This window comes from Eleutherodactylus coqui, chromosome 7, assembly GCF_035609145.1.
Source record: "Eleutherodactylus coqui strain aEleCoq1 chromosome 7, aEleCoq1.hap1, whole genome shotgun sequence".
NCBI lineage: Eukaryota > Metazoa > Chordata > Amphibia > Anura > Eleutherodactylidae > Eleutherodactylus > Eleutherodactylus coqui.
Window position 1 is genome coordinate 170,726,528 of NC_089843.1, and position 17,432 is coordinate 170,743,959.

At 41.9% G+C, this 17,432-nt stretch overlaps 1 protein-coding gene across 3 annotated transcripts in view; it reads left to right on the forward strand.

Annotated features, from left to right (window-relative positions):
- The window catches only part of STPG2 (sperm tail PG-rich repeat containing 2), a 639,920-nt gene that overhangs the window by 3,059 nt on the left and 619,429 nt on the right, over positions 1–17,432 (forward strand). For 2 of the 3 annotated variants that reach the window (XM_066574018.1, XM_066574019.1), the window contains exons 2-5: positions 2,842–2,972; positions 6,823–6,932; positions 11,089–11,235; positions 15,721–15,885. In XM_066574018.1, the coding sequence (XP_066430115.1) occupies positions 2,867–2,972; positions 6,823–6,932; positions 11,089–11,235; positions 15,721–15,885 (528 nt within the window). In that variant the 5' untranslated portion in view covers positions 2,842–2,866. The remainder of the gene's footprint in view (positions 1–2,841; positions 2,973–6,822; positions 6,933–11,088; positions 11,236–15,720; positions 15,886–17,432) is intronic. The other variant, XM_066574020.1, reaches the window with a different exon arrangement.

Consider the following 17,432-nt stretch of genomic DNA (forward strand, 5'->3'; position numbering starts at 1 on the left):
ACAGATCTGCTACATGCGCGCCACAGACAGCACATGAATAGCTGTGCTACATGCACATCACACTCTGCACACACAGCTCTGCTACATGCGCATCACAGACAGCACACACAGCTCTGCTTCATGCGCGTCACACACACACCACACACAGCTCTGCTACATGTGCATAGCAATGAACTATGCTTCTTTGCGTGTGCATTGGCGTATTTTACTGTATTTTTTCCATGCACAAGGCATGTGTATTTGTGTTCGGCAACAAATTACGCACCAATTGAAATGGCTAATTAGTCTAATGAGTTCCAGATGTGTTCTTTTTTCTGGGCAATTATGCAGTATTTCACGCTTCTCCTAGTGTGTTTTGTGTGTATTTGCACTTCCTTGTTGACTTCTATAGAGACCTTTGGTGCGCAAATGCGCAGGAAAATATGATGTGTTTGTTTTCTTTTGGCGCAATTGAAATGTGCAGAAAAGATTCGGACATGTGAAGGAAGCCATTGAAATTAATGGGTTCTATTCTCTGCTTATTGCACACGCACATACACCTGTGTGAATCGAGCCTCTGGCCGCGGTCAGATGAGTGTGTTTTTTTGCGCGCCTATGTGCGTGAAAAAATGTCCCCCCTGCATAAGCGGAAAATGTGTGAACGGGCAAAGTTTTATATGCGCAGCACATAAAACTTTGCCCGTTCACTAGAGCAGCTGCTCCACGAAGGTCCCCTCATCACTGAACACTGTTGTCACAGTGTTCAGTGATGAGGGGACTCATTGAAAGCATTGGGATGAAGGCAACCCCTGCAGCAATGATTTTTGGGGATTGGTATAAATACCTTGAAAGTCATCCCTAGCTGTAAAAAAAAAAATGTTAACTGACCTAGTAGCGAGGTGTGTCCCTTAAGAGGGTATAAGCTTTTTTGTATTTTGGGCAAACCATAAAATGTTGGTATTTGAGGGTTACTGGTTAGCGTGAATTGCAACTCTTTCTGATCAATCATAGAATCATAGAATGGTAGAGTTGGAAGGGACCTCCAGGGTCATCGGGTCCAACCCCCTGCTCAATGCAGGATCACTAAATCATCCCAGACAGATGTTTGTCCAGCCTTTGTTTGAAGACTTCTATTGAAGGAGAACTCACCACCTCCCGTGATAACCTGTTTCACTCATTCATCACCCTCACTGTCAGAAAGTTTTTTCTAATATCTAATTTGTGTCTCCTCCCTTTCAGTTTTATCCCATTGCTTCCAGTCTTTCCTTGTGTAGAATGTCTTGTAGTTGCGACAACACGAGATCAGGGGAGTCACTACTGTATCCAAAACTCAATAAGTGTCAGAGTCATTGGGAATAAGATTTTACATGAATGTGTAGAAGTCCCTATTCAAAAACTACAATATTACCACCCTTGTCTGAAGGCTTCAAGACGATACACTGATCATCTTCAAGCGATTGAAGAGCAGAAAATTCAGTCGTAGACATATTCTATTGTCTATAATTAAATAAAATTTTCAAATTGGTCATAACCAGTCTCTGGAAAATATCGATATATGGGTAACTACCTGTAGTGAGGTTGGTCCGACTTAGGTCCTTCATTCCCTGAGTTCTCTCAGAAGATATAGGTAGGCCTAAAAACCTCCACTACCACCAGTTTGATGACCTCTACTGCGATTATATTGACAACCACGGGCCTGATTACCAGATGGGCTACGCCTATCTCTCCTAACAGATTCTAAATCTGATTGGTCACACTCGGATGACGAAATCTCAGTCTCTGATCTCTGATAAGTTCTAATGTCCTCATAGACCCTAGAATCCTGATCAAATTGATGATGTTGCTGCTCCTTAATAAATAGGGTATATCTCTTTGTATTAAGCTGGAAGGTCTTTTCACATTGATGGTTTTCAGGGAGCATGTTTTTTCTATTAGTTCATTCAGAGACTGAAGATTTTTCCTAAAGTAAGCTTCTCTTCATCAAGCAATAGTTTAACCCTTTCCAATTCACTGCCTGACGTTTTCCTACATTCTGATTGGAGCTTGTACAGCTCCAATGTCAGAAGACATCCAGCAGGGTATTCTTACCATCTTTTGCCAGCCACTCTGTTGTCGGAGCATCTGTGGCGCACACACACTGGCTTTAGCCAGCAGATGGCACTGTTGTGTAACAGCAAAAAGAGAAAGTTTTCTAGGAAACCCTAAATCCAAAATTGGATTGGAAAGGGTTAATAAATTGCAAGGAAGTGGCCGTCACTTCCTGTTCCCACGTCTGAGGGTCACAGTATCGGAATAGCCTCTCTCCTATTCACTATGGTGGCCAACAGTTTTGGTGTTTGCCTATATCATATGTTGCAGCTATTTTAGATGGCATAGTGCAAACACAGAGGTCACATACCCTTTTATTAGCGTGAAGGTAGGAGCAAGTGATTCTGATCGTAACTGGGTTTCCTTCTGCTTATCGGTTATGTGTTTTTTTTGTCTTAGTCCCTTATTTTTGGCCTACATAGGCATATTTTATCTCTTATTACTAAAAGTTATATTTTAGGGTATTCGGTGAAGACAATACATACCAGCTTAGCCTGCAGGTGCCAAACAGGTGTGAGCCGTGTCCATTATTATCATGATTTTGGAATGTTTTTATGTGTCAGCCTGTGATAGCTTGGAAAGTCCCTATCTTATACCTGTGGTATTTTAGCCTTTTTTATACAAGAGTTTCCAACATCACATAGAACTTTCTGGCTATTTTTACTCTACGTCGTATTATTATTAAAGTGAAAATATAAAAATGCATTTATGAAATCTTTATTGTATTGCCCCTTATGATATGATTTTAACCTATAATAATGTATTAACCCTTAGGTGTTTATTTAAAAAAAAAGGCGAGATGTATGACCGTGCCCCTCGATCGCTTGCTGTGACTCTGGGCAGCACTGGAGAAAATTTAGGCCCAGGATCCTATGAACTGATGTTTGACAAACTGCACAAACCAGGTCAGTCATAGTACAAGAAATGTTCATAGGAGATATTTGGGGGCTGTATAATGGCCCCTGAATTGAATGTAGATTACCATACAGCTCTAGCATTCTAGGTTATGTTCTGTAGAACTATGTGGGCCAGGGGGTCCAGGTCTGTGTGAACCGGCCATAACGGAACAATTGCCATAACATTTATTTGGCGCTGCTATTATTTAGTTCCCTTCTATTAAAGTCTCTAAAGATGACTCACAACAGTCATGATTTGGGCCGCAGACCGTTGGGGATCCCTGTGTAGGATAGTAAATGGCTGGAGGAGTGTATTATTCAAGTGTAATGTGGAGAACACGCGGCAATGTTCTTCAGCGTCATCCACAGTGCGGCTGTATAATACATAATGAAGCAGTGAGAGCCTGTGATATATGTAATTGGATATGAAGCCCCTACATATAAATTACTAGTGATGAATCATACTATACTGGCTGCCAGAGATTAGTTAGGGGGAAACAGATGCTACAGAACATAAAGATGGCAAGTTCATATGCAGTGCTGCATGTTCAGGAAAAAGAAAAACTAAACACACGACAGATCAAGTGATGGATTCTGTTAATTTCTGTGGGACTAAGGGCTCTTGCACACTGGCGATAGGTTTTCTAGCGATGCAAGAGTGAGCGAGAACGCATGATTATGAAACCAATGGTTTCATTCTCATTTGCGATGTGTTCACTCCAGCCTCGCTGCAATAAAAAAAAAACCTGTGATGTCGCCCATCGTTCTCAATGGATCCAGGGCCCCATTGAAATCAATTAAATAAGATTGCGAAACAGCCTTGGAATCCCCCATAGTGAGGAGAGAGGGTGGGGTGGAGCCACAGGGGATATTCTGCATATCTCTACATATTTTGAGATATAGGGGGTGGGACTGGAGGGCTTTCCCAGGGCTTCCCTGAGAGCAGGGGTATGGTTAGAGAAGGTGCGGGGCTAGAAGGATTCTTCTCTAGTAGAGACAGGGGGCTGAGGCTGGCGCGCGGACCCTGCTAACCCCCGCCTCCTCTCTGGGCCAGAGAAGAATCACTATGTGAATCATTGCAGCCCCATCCCCTCTCCAGCTCCGCTCTCGGGGAAGCCGTGGGAAAGCCCTCTAGCCTGCACCCTATCTCTTTAAATATGGGAAGATATGTAGATGATCCCCTATAGCTTCGCCCCCTCTCCTCGTTATGGGGGATTCTAAGGCTGTTTCGCGATCTTCTCCCATTGAAAACAATCGCACCTTTTTTTTTGTTGCAGCGAGCCTTGAGTGAACACATCGCAAATGAGAATTAAACCATTGAAAATCATTGGTTTCATAATCATGCGTTTTTACTCAATCTCGCATCGGTATAAAAGCTATCGCCAGTGGGTAAGAGCCCTAAGGGTTTCTTCACATGGGCGTGATTTAGTCCCGTTATGCAGCCGCATAATGGGACAAAACAAAACCATTGATTTCAATGTTTTCGTTTCCACTGTCAAAATTGTCTATCTTGCCACTGTTTTTTCAAACTTGCGTACTATGACGCGGAGTTTGAATGGCCCGAAAAAAACAAAAAAAAACCCTGGTTCATTTACAACTACGCTACGCAGCGTTGAGTGTAGTTGCACATATGCCCATGCGTTTGTGTCCTGATGGCGGCTTCACATGAGCTTTTGTGCAAATATACTCATTTTTCACACGCAGGGCCAGTCCATATGCGCACAAGACACACCCTTTCTGTGGAATTAAATGGCTGTTAAAGCCCAATTAGGGCCCACTGTCTTCTTTTCCTGCATTTTGTGCAGTGTTTCACCCTACCCCTTGCGTATTGGTGCACCTGCTATAGACCTGCAAAACGCAGAACGATAGAGCAGGACGCGTTTATGAGAACTAACTTGTTAAAATCTGTGGGTTCTATTCTCTGGGTTTAGCGCGTGCAGATTTTGCGTGAGCAAAAAGGGCAACTTTACACGCCTGCCGCTACGGAGCATCGTTGCGCATGAACAAGGTAAAAATCTTTTTTTTGTACCATTTAAACTCTGTGCTATTCCGAGTGAGTTTGAAAGAAAAGCAGGAAGATAGGTCCTACCGTATCTTTCTCGTACGTGGTGTTAACGCCCAAAGATCCCGGTAGTGGAGCGAAACCATTGAAATCACTGGACAGAATCACGCCAGTTTAAGCCCTAAGGATGTGTTCATATCATATTTGTGAGGACTTTGCAAACACTTCCCAATTGTTGTAGCTAAATTTATAGCAATGCTGTCGACAATGCTTGTAAATACGAGGGTCCCACAATACAATATGTATGGTATGCAGGTATGTTTTTAAAAGGACTTGCTGACAGACATGTACAACTCTATAGGCATGCCTATAGTCATGGTACTCACAAGATCTCTGAAGCAGCAGATCCTTTAACCCTTCTACACAATATGATGTAAATAAATGTTAGATGTGCACGGAATAGGTATGAAGCAGGCTTGAGAGCCGAGCCCGCTCCATATGGGGCTGGTATTGGCTGTCTTTGACAGCTGACACCTAGCTACAGCAGCCACAATCGGAGATAGCTCCAATCCTGGCCATTAGCCACTTAGGCACCACTGTTAATTCTGACAGCAGCATGTAAATGGACTGACAGAGGGAGGAGACTCCCTCTGTTTCCCAAACTGCCTTGTGCAATGAGATTGCAAGGTGTCATTCGGGTGTCATGGCAGCCTGGGGCTTTGTGAAGGCCCTAGGGGCTGCCATGTATCTCAGCCTAATAAGATGTGCCTGTGGCACAGCTTAATAAAATGCTAGCATAAATACAATATACAGCAATACCAAAATATTACAGTATATTGTACAAGTGAGAAAACGATCACTTGTTCAAGGAAATAAAGGAAAAATAAAGTAATGTTTTTTAACTTAAAATAAAAAATGTTAAAAGTTTTTTTTTATAAAAAAGGAGTTATACCTTCTGTTGCACTTCAAGCTCTGACCCTAATATGGATGGAACTGTCAACATCTGGCGCACTGCTGTGAGTGCGGAGGCTAACATTAGATGATTACCGGCAATCTTAAGTGGCGGACCCTTGCTAATCAACTATTGATAACCTATTCTAGAGGCGGTACAACAGGGTACTAGAGCCTCCATGCCCGTCCATATCACATGTTGTATGCAAGCTAGAGGCGGTACAACAGGGTACTAGAGTCTTCATGCTCGGCCGTATTACATCTTCTATACAAGCTAGAGGCATACAACAGGGTACTAGAGCCTCCATGCCCACCCGTATCGCATCTTGTATCCAAGCTAGAGGCGGTACAACAGTCTCCCTTCAAGTGTTCAGTTTTATGCAATAAATTATCTTTTTGCTCTGATATTGTAATCACTTAGTTATATTAACATCATATATAAAGTTTCATTCAATTCCTTTGAAAACTTCTAGGTGCTTGATTTTTTTGTTACAATGAGTGTACTTCAAACTGGAAGTAAGTATATGGCAGTGTCCATGAGCACATGGGCCCATTTCACTTGTGCAGAAAGCAACCATAAAATTTAATACGACCACGTGAAACGCCCCATAAACGAAATCCTCAATAGTGGCAATATAAATACGGACATGGCATGGACATACAATACACTCATATGAAATTGTGGCCATTGACTAAATTAAAGCCAGGACTATTTCTATACATGATGAAAACACTGTGCATTGTACATGATTATTAGAAATACAGTATGCTTAATTACGTCATACATAAAATATGCTAATTTGATTATTTCTATATTAATTAGGTCTTTAACATTCCAGTTTTTTTACATTGTCTTAATTTTCACTTGTTTTTTTCCCCATTTTTAACATTGTATGTTTTCTTTAGCAGGATATGCCCCCTTTTTATCATCGGCAAGTCGAGATTTCACTTGTAATGCCCCGCAAACAGTTTCGGCTGCACCTGGACCAGGCCACTATGAAATTTTTAATTTAAAGGTGAAATTAATATTGAAGTAGACATGATTCAAATGAGAATAGAGATATAGAAACCTTGAAGGCTATGAATACAAGTTAGTGTCACTCCACTTCTGCCTGTTGAAGCCCTCTGAGAGTTTGTGAGCCGCTTGTAAACCATCTGCCCATCTAATTTTATCTTGATTACTATACAAATTGCCATTTTTTACACAATCACTTTAATGGCTGAGACTGAAATCCACAAAGCTGTTATATTTTAGTGTATAGTAGTATTACAGCTTGTGTTCCATATAAGCTGTAATACTTCTATACACTAAAATACTCTATATTCTGGTACTGTATGTAAGACATTTTAATCTATGTTTCTCCTTCTAACATCCTTACATTCTTTCATTTTTTTTGCAAAATGTGTTGTTGATCAATGTTCCCTCCAAGCCTTTGTAGTCAGTGAGCGGGCATTTAGGGGTGCAGCTACTTTTCCTATTAAGGGACCTTTTACACAGAATAGATTGTGCGATGCACCACAACATGGGGATTTTGATTTGAAATTGAAAATGGCTTAAAGGGGTTGTCCCGCAGAAGCAAGTGCAGTTATGCACTTCTGTATGGCCATATTAATGCACTTTGTAATATACATCGTGCATTAAATATTGGCCATACAGAAGTTATACACTTACCCCCTCCTGGTGCTGGCGTCCCCGTCTCCATGGCGACGAGCAAACTGCTTCTCTGGTCGCCGGAACAGTCGCGCTTGCGCAGAGAGAAATCCCCTTCTGGAAGGTCCTTGCTCACGAGCGGCGTCCTGGCTCCTCCCCCTTTTCAGCATCATCGCGTAGCTCCGCCCCATCACATGGTGCCGATCAGCCAATGAAGTGGCTGGAATCGGCAATGGAGCTCAGACAGCAGAAGAACATCCACAGTGCACCATGGGAGAAGACCCGTGGTGCATTGTGGGAGAAGACCAGCGGCAGCCATCTTGGAAAGAAGATTTTTTAAAGTTGCTGAACGGGGATTCAGGTAAGGGAATTTTTTTTTTTAATAACACCTGGCAGCAGTATTCTTTTACAGGTACTGAGGGAATGGGCAAAAAAAAATCACTTTAGGCGCGGGACAACCCCTTTAATGCTTGATTGGAGTCCAGAAGGATTTTTCCCCCCCTAAATGGGAAATATTTACTTCTATATTGTTTTTTTTGCCTTCCTCTGGATCAACACTGAAGGGGTAATAGGCTGAAATGAATGGATAGATGTCTTTTTTCGGCCTAACATAATATGTTATGTTTAACCTGCCTGCAATTCCTCATCAAAATCTGCAGCTGGATTATGGGGTCTAATTCCGCAGCTGGCTATGTCCTGCATGGTAATTCCATCCCATGTGAAAGGTCCCTAACAGCATGTGCACATTACTTTTGGATATTACATCCATGGTGCAGTATGTTCTGAATGCATTCATAGAGCCCCACTGACCCAATGTATAGAGATAGTATTTGTAGATACAGGGTCTCAGGTGTGTATGAACCTCTCCACCACATCACATACATGTTTGATTGGACGTGTGTTGGGCATGCAGGCTGCACTGATCTTAGGAACTCTCCGGAATACTTCTCAAACCAAATCTGGACAACTTGGGCTCAATAGTACAGTGCATTATCCTGCTTGAATGTATAATCATTGTGGGGGTACATGAAGAGTTGTAAATGGTCACCAAGCAATGAAATGTAGCAGGCACCAGTTAATGACATGTTTAGGTGGACCAGTAGATACCACCGATGCCATGAGAACATACCCCACATCGGTTTGGAACTACCACCAGTCAGAGTGCGATGTGATGTATCCCATTGAAATCAAAGTGAAACACTTGCTGCTCCTCCGAGAATTGGAATTTCAGAGAACTGATGCAAGGTGTTTTTACATTAAAAACGTCTTGTGTTCGCAGTTAAACGCACGTTGACAAGTGCGATATCGGTCTGGGTTTCTTGGTCCGATTTTGCGCACACTCATTTAACTGTAACCTTATACAGATGAGAAAGATGCAGATATTTAGTTTCTTGTCTTAGGGCATGTGCGGAGCATAGCTACGCGTGAACAGTTTTTTCTTTTTTCTCCCAGGCCATTCAAACTCTGCGCAAGTTTGAAAAAAACTGCGGGAAGATAGGTTGTGCGCTATCTTTCCTGCATGTTATATTCACTACATGTGATTAAGATAGGGCAATTCCTATCTTATCTCGCCCATACTTTTACTGGGCAAGAATATCACTAATGGAAACGAAACGATTGAAATCAATGGTTTCATTTCGTCCCGTGATTATCATGGATGCATAGCAGGACTTAGTCACGTTCATTAGAAGGAACCCTCAGGATGCATTTACATGGGTGAGAGTGAGTCAGGCCCAACATTCTCAGGCGTGACTCACAATGTACAGAACACAACCACCTTGTTCGAGTTCTGTGCGATGTGCGGGACATCACACATTTGCATGTACTATTCTCATGCGAGACCCAAACGAAAATATGACATACTGCAATGTTTCTGTTTCGCAGCATCGCTGGGTGAGAAAAATTGCCAATGTAAATACACCCATTGTATGTTCGTACAAGTTTTGTGCATCTTGTGTGAATGGACCCTTAACAGGATGCACCATCATTACAGACCTGCTGAAAGGGGGACGAGTAGCAAGGCAGAGTCGAATGGAACAGTATAAGGGCTCAGTCAGACGGGCGTTTTTATGTGTGCATTTTTTGCGCGAGAACGCAAACGCACAAAAATTCGCATTGACCGAAGCGGGCGTCACGCTGAAAAAAACGCACTTGGCTGCGTTTATGCGCACATAAAGAGCGCTGCCTGCTATCCCCTGTTGTGGTTGTGACAGCTGCAGCAGAGGATTTCTTGGATGTGTAACCCCTGGATGCTGTCACATCCAGGGGTTTCACCTTTGGTCAATGGGGCCGGCGGCGGCAGCGGCGGCCCCATTGACATACAGAGAAAATTGCGATCCCCTGCCACAGCTGTCATTCAATAGCTGAGTGCTGCCTCTGATTGACCACAGTGCTCAGCCAATCACAGGTAGCCCTTTCAGCAGGCGGGGATTTTAAGTCTGCTGAAAGCACTTCAGAGCAGTGCAGGGAGAAGACCTGGCTGGACGCGGCTGAGCCCCGGCATCTGCAGAGAGGTGAGTATATATTTTTTATTTTTATACACATTTTAGGGATGATTTTCTGGAAAGGGCTTATATTTAAAGCCCTTCCACGAAAATCACTGCAAGGCTTGCCGGCAGCCTATTGTATGTTCTCAATGTGGTCGGCGCTGCTGCCATTGGCCCCATTGAGACAACATCCAGGGGTTTCACATCCAAAAAAGACAGATGCCGCAGTTACTTGCGTTTTTAAATCTGCTGCCCTATATTTACCGCTGCGCATTTTTGAGCGCAGGTAAATATCGGACATGTGACCGCTGCCATTGAAAAGCATTGGTTCTTAATAGATGCGGATCGCAAATGCAAGTAACATGTGCACATAGAAACGCCCATCTGACTGAGCCCTAAGTACGAACATCAGTATTGGAGTCCCCATTTGTTAGACATTTATGGTTCATAGGGTGCAAAATTTGAACTACCATCTATAAGGAGAACGCTGTTCCTGGGTTTTGGGTTCAGAGTTGTGAGTGCCGGATGTTAGGGGCTCGTTAGGGTGCGACATGCCGGCCTTATACACTGTGTAGGTAATTCAGTGATGGCATAAAATGATTTAATATTTGTACAGATTGCAGGAATAAAATAGGGACTTGTGATTTTTGTAATTTGCTGCTTAGAATGTGCACATTTTCCATACTAATGCAACATTTTAGTTTTCTGCACTAGTATATATGGCCCAATTATAACATTTTATTACAGACACTTTTTAAGAAGGAAAAATATTTACATTTATAGTGTTGTGCAACCTCGTCACATTTACAAATGAGACAATTAGGCTGCTAGCAAGTTCTTTAAAAGTGCTCTGTAGCATTATTCTGAATATATTATACTGAATAGCATATTTATTTTAACAATTACAAGCTTGGTTGCTGCTTGCTATTAACTATCCTGTTTCATTCGGATGCCTCTGTACAGCTGTTCCAGCTGGCATGTGGTGTTTTGTTATTCCTGCGTTACACTACAACAACCATGGGTAATATTTTTTAGGAAAAGGTGAAAGGAGGACAAACTATCCAGAACAAAGAAAAGCGTTTCCGAGAATCTGCCTCCTCTGTGCCTGGACCCGGTGCGTATGACCCGCAACTTCAAATGGAGATAGATGGGACAAAGAAGACCTCTCCAAAACTTCACAACGTACGTACTTCATTTAATTACTATTGAGCGATGAGGGAACTAATTGTAAAAGACATTGATCGGTTGTTGTAGCTTTTTTTGTCTATCAGGATTCCAGTGTTTTGTCATCAAGAATTTCGGCACCCCAAGTTGGCCAAGTAAAATCAAAGGTATCAGGATCTGTTGTGATCTTTTTGAACACAGATCCATCAAAGCTGTCATGGCTCCATTATGAATGGAAATCTCGATGCCAGTGTGAACAGAGCCTAAAACTGTGTACTGTTTTTCATGGCTAAACATTCGTCAAAAGAAGATGAGCTTTTGTAACGGACTCTGGCAGGAGAAAAGATGACGATATTAAAAATGCATTTTTTTCTGAAAGAATAATAAAGACACATGAAAGCAGTAACAGTTCAACTTGGAAAATTTGCAGTATACAATATTAAAATGATAAACACTGGGGTATGCTGAGAGGAGACTCATAAATAGCTGGCAGAAGCTGACAGCTGAAATATGGTATCAGAATACAGACAACAGCATTCCTGCCTGAAGTTCATCTCACTTTGAAAAGGACTTTTTTTTAAAGTAGTTTGAATATCGGAAAATAAACTTGGAATATACTTTAAGTAGATTTTTAGCACTGTTTGATCAGCACAGAGTTACATTACATTTTAGAAATCATTTAGTTGCTGTGTAGCTGTCTGGCTGTGTGGTTTGGGTTCCCCTTTTGCACCTGGTACAAATCATTTAGGGGGCAGTTCAGACTACACAGCCAGACTACTGCATGACAGCACACTGACTACAACCAAGTATAGGTTCACCTTTGGTAAACTTAAGGCCAATTTAGACACAACTATCTGAAGCCATCTTTTGAGCAATAAACGTTGTGTCTAAATGTGTCCATCTTTCAGTTTTCTGCAGAATGATGGTTTTCAGTTCAGCTTGAAAACCATCATTCAGCATAACAGCTGATAAGCAGGACCGCACACTGTGTATGCTGTTCATGGTGCTGAATTCTCCACATGGAGCTAAGGATGTCATTGTTTTCTCTTAGCAGCCCATGGCTGAACAATGGAGCTAATTACAAAGCTCAGACCTCCTGCTGAGTTCTGCAACAGTTCCCAGAAGCTCATTTGCATGCAAATGAAGCTGATACAGTACTAATAGCAATTAGTGCCTATTAGTACCTGATGCAAAACGATCGCTGATCTTTCAATCTTCTGAAAGATTATCGGTGTGTGTAAATGGGCCTTTACACTTACATAATTGGGAATACATACACACCAATTCCTTATTAGATATATATTATCAAAACAGCAACTGTTTTTCATTAGCTACAATTAATTCGCAGTCTGCTGACACAAGGCTGTAACGAGAAACCATGGTGCCCCAGAGAAAATCTTGTAATGGGGCTCCACTCTAGCATGAACATTTTCAGCAGCAACTTCAGAACAAAGTGTGTGATCATTTTAGTTTTCTTTAGGGCTTTAACAGCCGAACATATGCGCAAATACGCTCACCGCAACAAAGTATATTTGTGTGTGAACGAGGGTTGTCCACAGTGTCACACCCTTCTCCTTGATTTTTTTATTCTGCCATAGACTTCTATTGTAGCTTTCTGTGTAACATGCAGAAATATAGGGCATGTCCTATCTTTTCTTGTGTGCAGGATTTGCTCGTGAGAAACATGCTCATGAGAATGAACCGACTTAAATCAATAGGTTTGCTTTGACACGTTTTGCGGGCGTGAGTCTAACGCACACAAAAATGTGCGCAAACACATACGTCTGTTTAAGTCTTTGTGGGGCATTTACATGGGCAATTTTTCTATACAAGTTTTGTGTGTTACAAGAGACACAAACCGTGCACGGAAATAGAACCTATTATTTTCCATGGGTTTATTTACATGAGCGACTTTTCTTTTGCAGTGCTGCAGTGAGAAATACAAAGTGCAGCATGTCCAAATTTAGGTGACATCGCCCATTATTTTCAATGAATCTGCAAAAAAAAAAAAAATCGCATTTTTGCGATTTATTTATTTTTATTATTCAAACAACATGCAGTTTTCACATGCATGAGAAATGAGCTTGAAAATCACAGGTTGCAGCAATGCTTTATTCTTGCAAAACACATTGCAATCACAGGGAATTTGCAGGCTCATGAGTAGAGATGAGCGAGCACACTCGTTTAAGGCTGATGCTCAACCGCAGATCGGTCTGGTTGAGTAACTGATTACTTGACCATGGTGCTCGATCAAGTAATCAGTTACTCGACAAGAACGATGCTCGATCGAGCATCAGCCTTAAACGAGCGTGCTCGCTCATCTCTACTCTTATAAAATAAATACACTCTTATACAGGGATAAAGCACACAGTGATGTGATGGTACAGGAATATGTAGATTATGATGTTTTAGTATATAGTGCTATAATGCACACAGTGCAGTTACCTCACAGTTATAATGTGCACAGTGAAGTCACAGTATAGGTATAATCTACAGCACTTTCTATAGGGTTATACCAACAAGTAATTCACTGTGCAGAGATAATGCACAGTATGGTATTATAACATGCATAACACAAAAATTCACCATCTAAATGGGGACATCTCAGCATAGGAAAAAAAGATATAATGATGTCACATGTAGCTAACATGATGCTTCAATACAGGAATAATGCAATGATGTCAGAGTATAGGATCAATTCAAAAGTAATGCTACGGGGATGAAGCAGGAGTAACCATGAGGCATAAAACACGATGGAATCACAATTTATTTTCCACAGTCCCTCTCACCATGTATAGTCATCAGTAGGGTTGCTTGTTGTGATCAGTTGGCGGGTAAAATCAAGCTGATTTTCTCAAAATCAGATCAGGTCAACCCAACACACTTTTTCCTGAAAATTGCTGGAATATCAGCTTTCCCATAATGCACACTGAGCAACAGTCGTGGAACAACCTCTTCAATGAATGTTGCTCAGTGCTTAGGACTGTTGCCTTGCAGTCCTAGATTCAAATCTCACCAAGGACAACATCTGCATGGTCTTTGAAAAACCCATACATAGGTTGTCCGTTGTCAGATATGAACATACAACTGAACCAGCACATTTATTCTTTCTTCTCCAGATGAGGAAAAGAATAAACACAAATTAAACATACAAACTCCATACAGATGTTGCCATTGGTCACATCTGAACATAGAACTCCAGTGCTAACGAAGGCAGCAGTGCTTACGACAAACCGCCACACTATCCTTTTCCTTCTTCTCCTCCTGCTGACAGAATGTCTGAGCTGCATCAGAGAGATTCTGCTTCCCAAAAATATAAAGCTTCTTCTCTTCGTTTTTCTGCTGCGAAAAGAATGATTACAGTAATAAGAGCATGTTAGAAAAGTCATGTATGTAACTCCCATGTATGTCAGAACATTTATTCTACTTCCTTTTCTGCATGCTTGCATTAAGGAAATAATAAAAATGCATTGCTGCAACATTTGTTTGCCAATTATCTTTAAACTCATTAGCTATAGATGCTTATAGACACCATAGGAAGCCAACCTTTTACACTACAGTACTTTAGCGCTAAATCATGTTATAGAGACGCCGGGGCGTATCGGAACTCCTCTATTAATAAAATAAATGTTGGTCACAACTATTGGACTCTTGTTAACTAATTATAATATTGTACATTCTTGGCAAGAGCTTGTGTAATTTAATTTTGTCTAACATTAATCAGTTTATTTAATTTTGGCTAACATTAATCAATTTACAAGTCAGATGTTAATCTGTGGTTTTAAACTATAGGAACAGTGCTGAAGCAGCTACGCAACTGAAATGTCTTTATATCTTAGGGCTCAGTCACACGGGCGCATCGGCGCCCGTGTTACTGCAGCCAGCAGACGGCCGTACCTGAAGACGGACGTCTCTCTGCAGCGCCAGGAGGATGAACATGTGACCGGCTTCATTGCCGGTCATGTGTTCTTTCATCAGCGCTGGAGAGAGACGGCCGTCTTCAGGTACGGCGTCTTCTAACTGTCAGTCACACGGGCGCATCGGCGCCGCTGTACGGGTGCCGATGCGCCCGTGTGACTGAGCCCTTAGGCTGGGCTTACTTGTGGTCCACTGCAGACGATGCAATGCTACGGGGCTCTTGGAGAGAGGAGTCCCTACCCTAGTTGGTCCTATGCTCTTTGCTATTGGGGTATAAACATTTATGCAGAGCTTCCACCTTCAGAAAAAAATGTTTAATTCATAAGAAAGCGCTGGGAAATTGGCCACAGAGTCATCTAAAGGACATGGAGAGCAAACAAACACTAGTCTGCTATGAGCCCCCCTTTCTTCTATGTACATTGTTTTTAGCTCTCCTTTCCTAACAGAGGTCATGATAACATATGACATACCAAAGAGCAATTGCACAACTTGCCTTGAAAGAATAGCCATTGTTTTATGGAGGTAAGCAAAACCATTTTCTTTGAATTATTAATTAAAGCAAAATACTTGTTATGTTCCACACAGAGAGCAAAAAGCAATCTGACAAAGCAGCAAAATGCTGGAGCCCCATCCATCCCTACACCAGGTCAAGCTTTTGGTTATGAAGAAACTCTTGATGGTTCCCTTGTCAGACAAAGTCCACCTGCAATGGACAATACACTGGGTCCTGCCTTCTACCATCCTGCAAATGTAAGTAGATATCATTAATAGGTTGGTATGGCCTTCCAGATAAAGTTTGGGAAGATGCAACAATTTTGAGCACCATTTTTAATTTTAAAGGTGTCTGTTACTTCTAAAAACTAATATTACTATTTACGATCTCTTCCGCCCCATGATGTACATGTACGGCATGTAGATAATGTGGGCTCAGGATCTGAGCCTATGCTATCTGCAACGTGAGCCGGCTGTAACTGACAGCCTGATCCTGCTACAACGGGAGGGATCACAGAGACGTTTGATTCCTGCCATAAACCCCTTACATGCCTTGATCAACGTTGATCACGGCATGTCAGTAGTCATCAGGAAAAATGAGAACCCTCTGTGTCATCATCAGCCCTTTGTTATCCAATCACGTAGGGCCGATGGGTTGCCATGCAGCTAGATGCCAAACATGCGATTCCCATGGCTTTCCAGAGCTAAAATACAGAGAATACACTACAGCACAGAATTAATTGCGCTGCATTATCAGAGCAATTGTAGGGTCACAGGTTCAAGTCCCCTACAAGTAGGTAAAAAAATAAACATAGTCAAAAAATATCTACGTAAAAAAATAAAAATAAAACCACCCATTTTTGCACACTATTTCCTTTTCTCAATCAATAACAAAATACATGCAGAAAATACTCAGGACAAACCAATGTGTAGGTCCCTTCATTGTCTCATTCTCTCTGCTTGCGCAGCTTGGCAATCCTCTTCGCTATTGTATATTTGAAGACCTACCATATTATCATAGGACTTAAGTTTGGAATTTGTTAAATCAAGATTTTATCACTACATGAAACCGTTGTCGTGAAACCTCAGTAGATGATTGATGAAAAAGTGTATAGTTTACTGTGTAGGGTTATGCGTTTGATTGAGAGGGGTAGCTCCACACTGTTTATGAGGATGAGGCATAGTGGGTAGTGGTACATAGTGCATGCACATGAGGACAAAGTTGTTTTCATAAGAAGCTGCACGTGTATATATGCTGTGGCAAGGTAGTTCACAGAATGGCCTGCAGAGGGCATAAAAAAGGCATTCTGTGTGCTAATCAGCAGGGGCAGCTGTACTGGTGTGTCTGGAGGTAAGACCTCCAGACACATTGAGTTCCCTGCTGAAAGCCAGAGGAAGACGCTGGCTCCGCAGCCATAGGAGCTGCAAGCCTGAGGTCCGGCGTGGACCAGACTGTGCCCAGATTGTGAGTCTGATGGGAAAAGACACCCCCTAGACACCCTGGTAGGGGATTGTGACAAGAGCACAATTGGTTGGAAAACAAGAAATTGCATTATGTTCCAACATGTTGAAGCTGAAATCTTTCCTGTATGTGCAATAAAGCTGGCAGACGCCAGAGTGTTGAAGAATCCAGTTGTCCAGCGTCTCCATGAAAGTGGTGCCAACCATCTTTAGGGAGAGGATGGCGGTCTCTGTAAGCGAGTTACCCCCAGGTTGCCACAATACATATTAAATACCTGCAGCCATATTATTACTTAGACTCTTCAAAATACTTGGAATCACTTAGTCTAAAGTTTTGCTTTTTT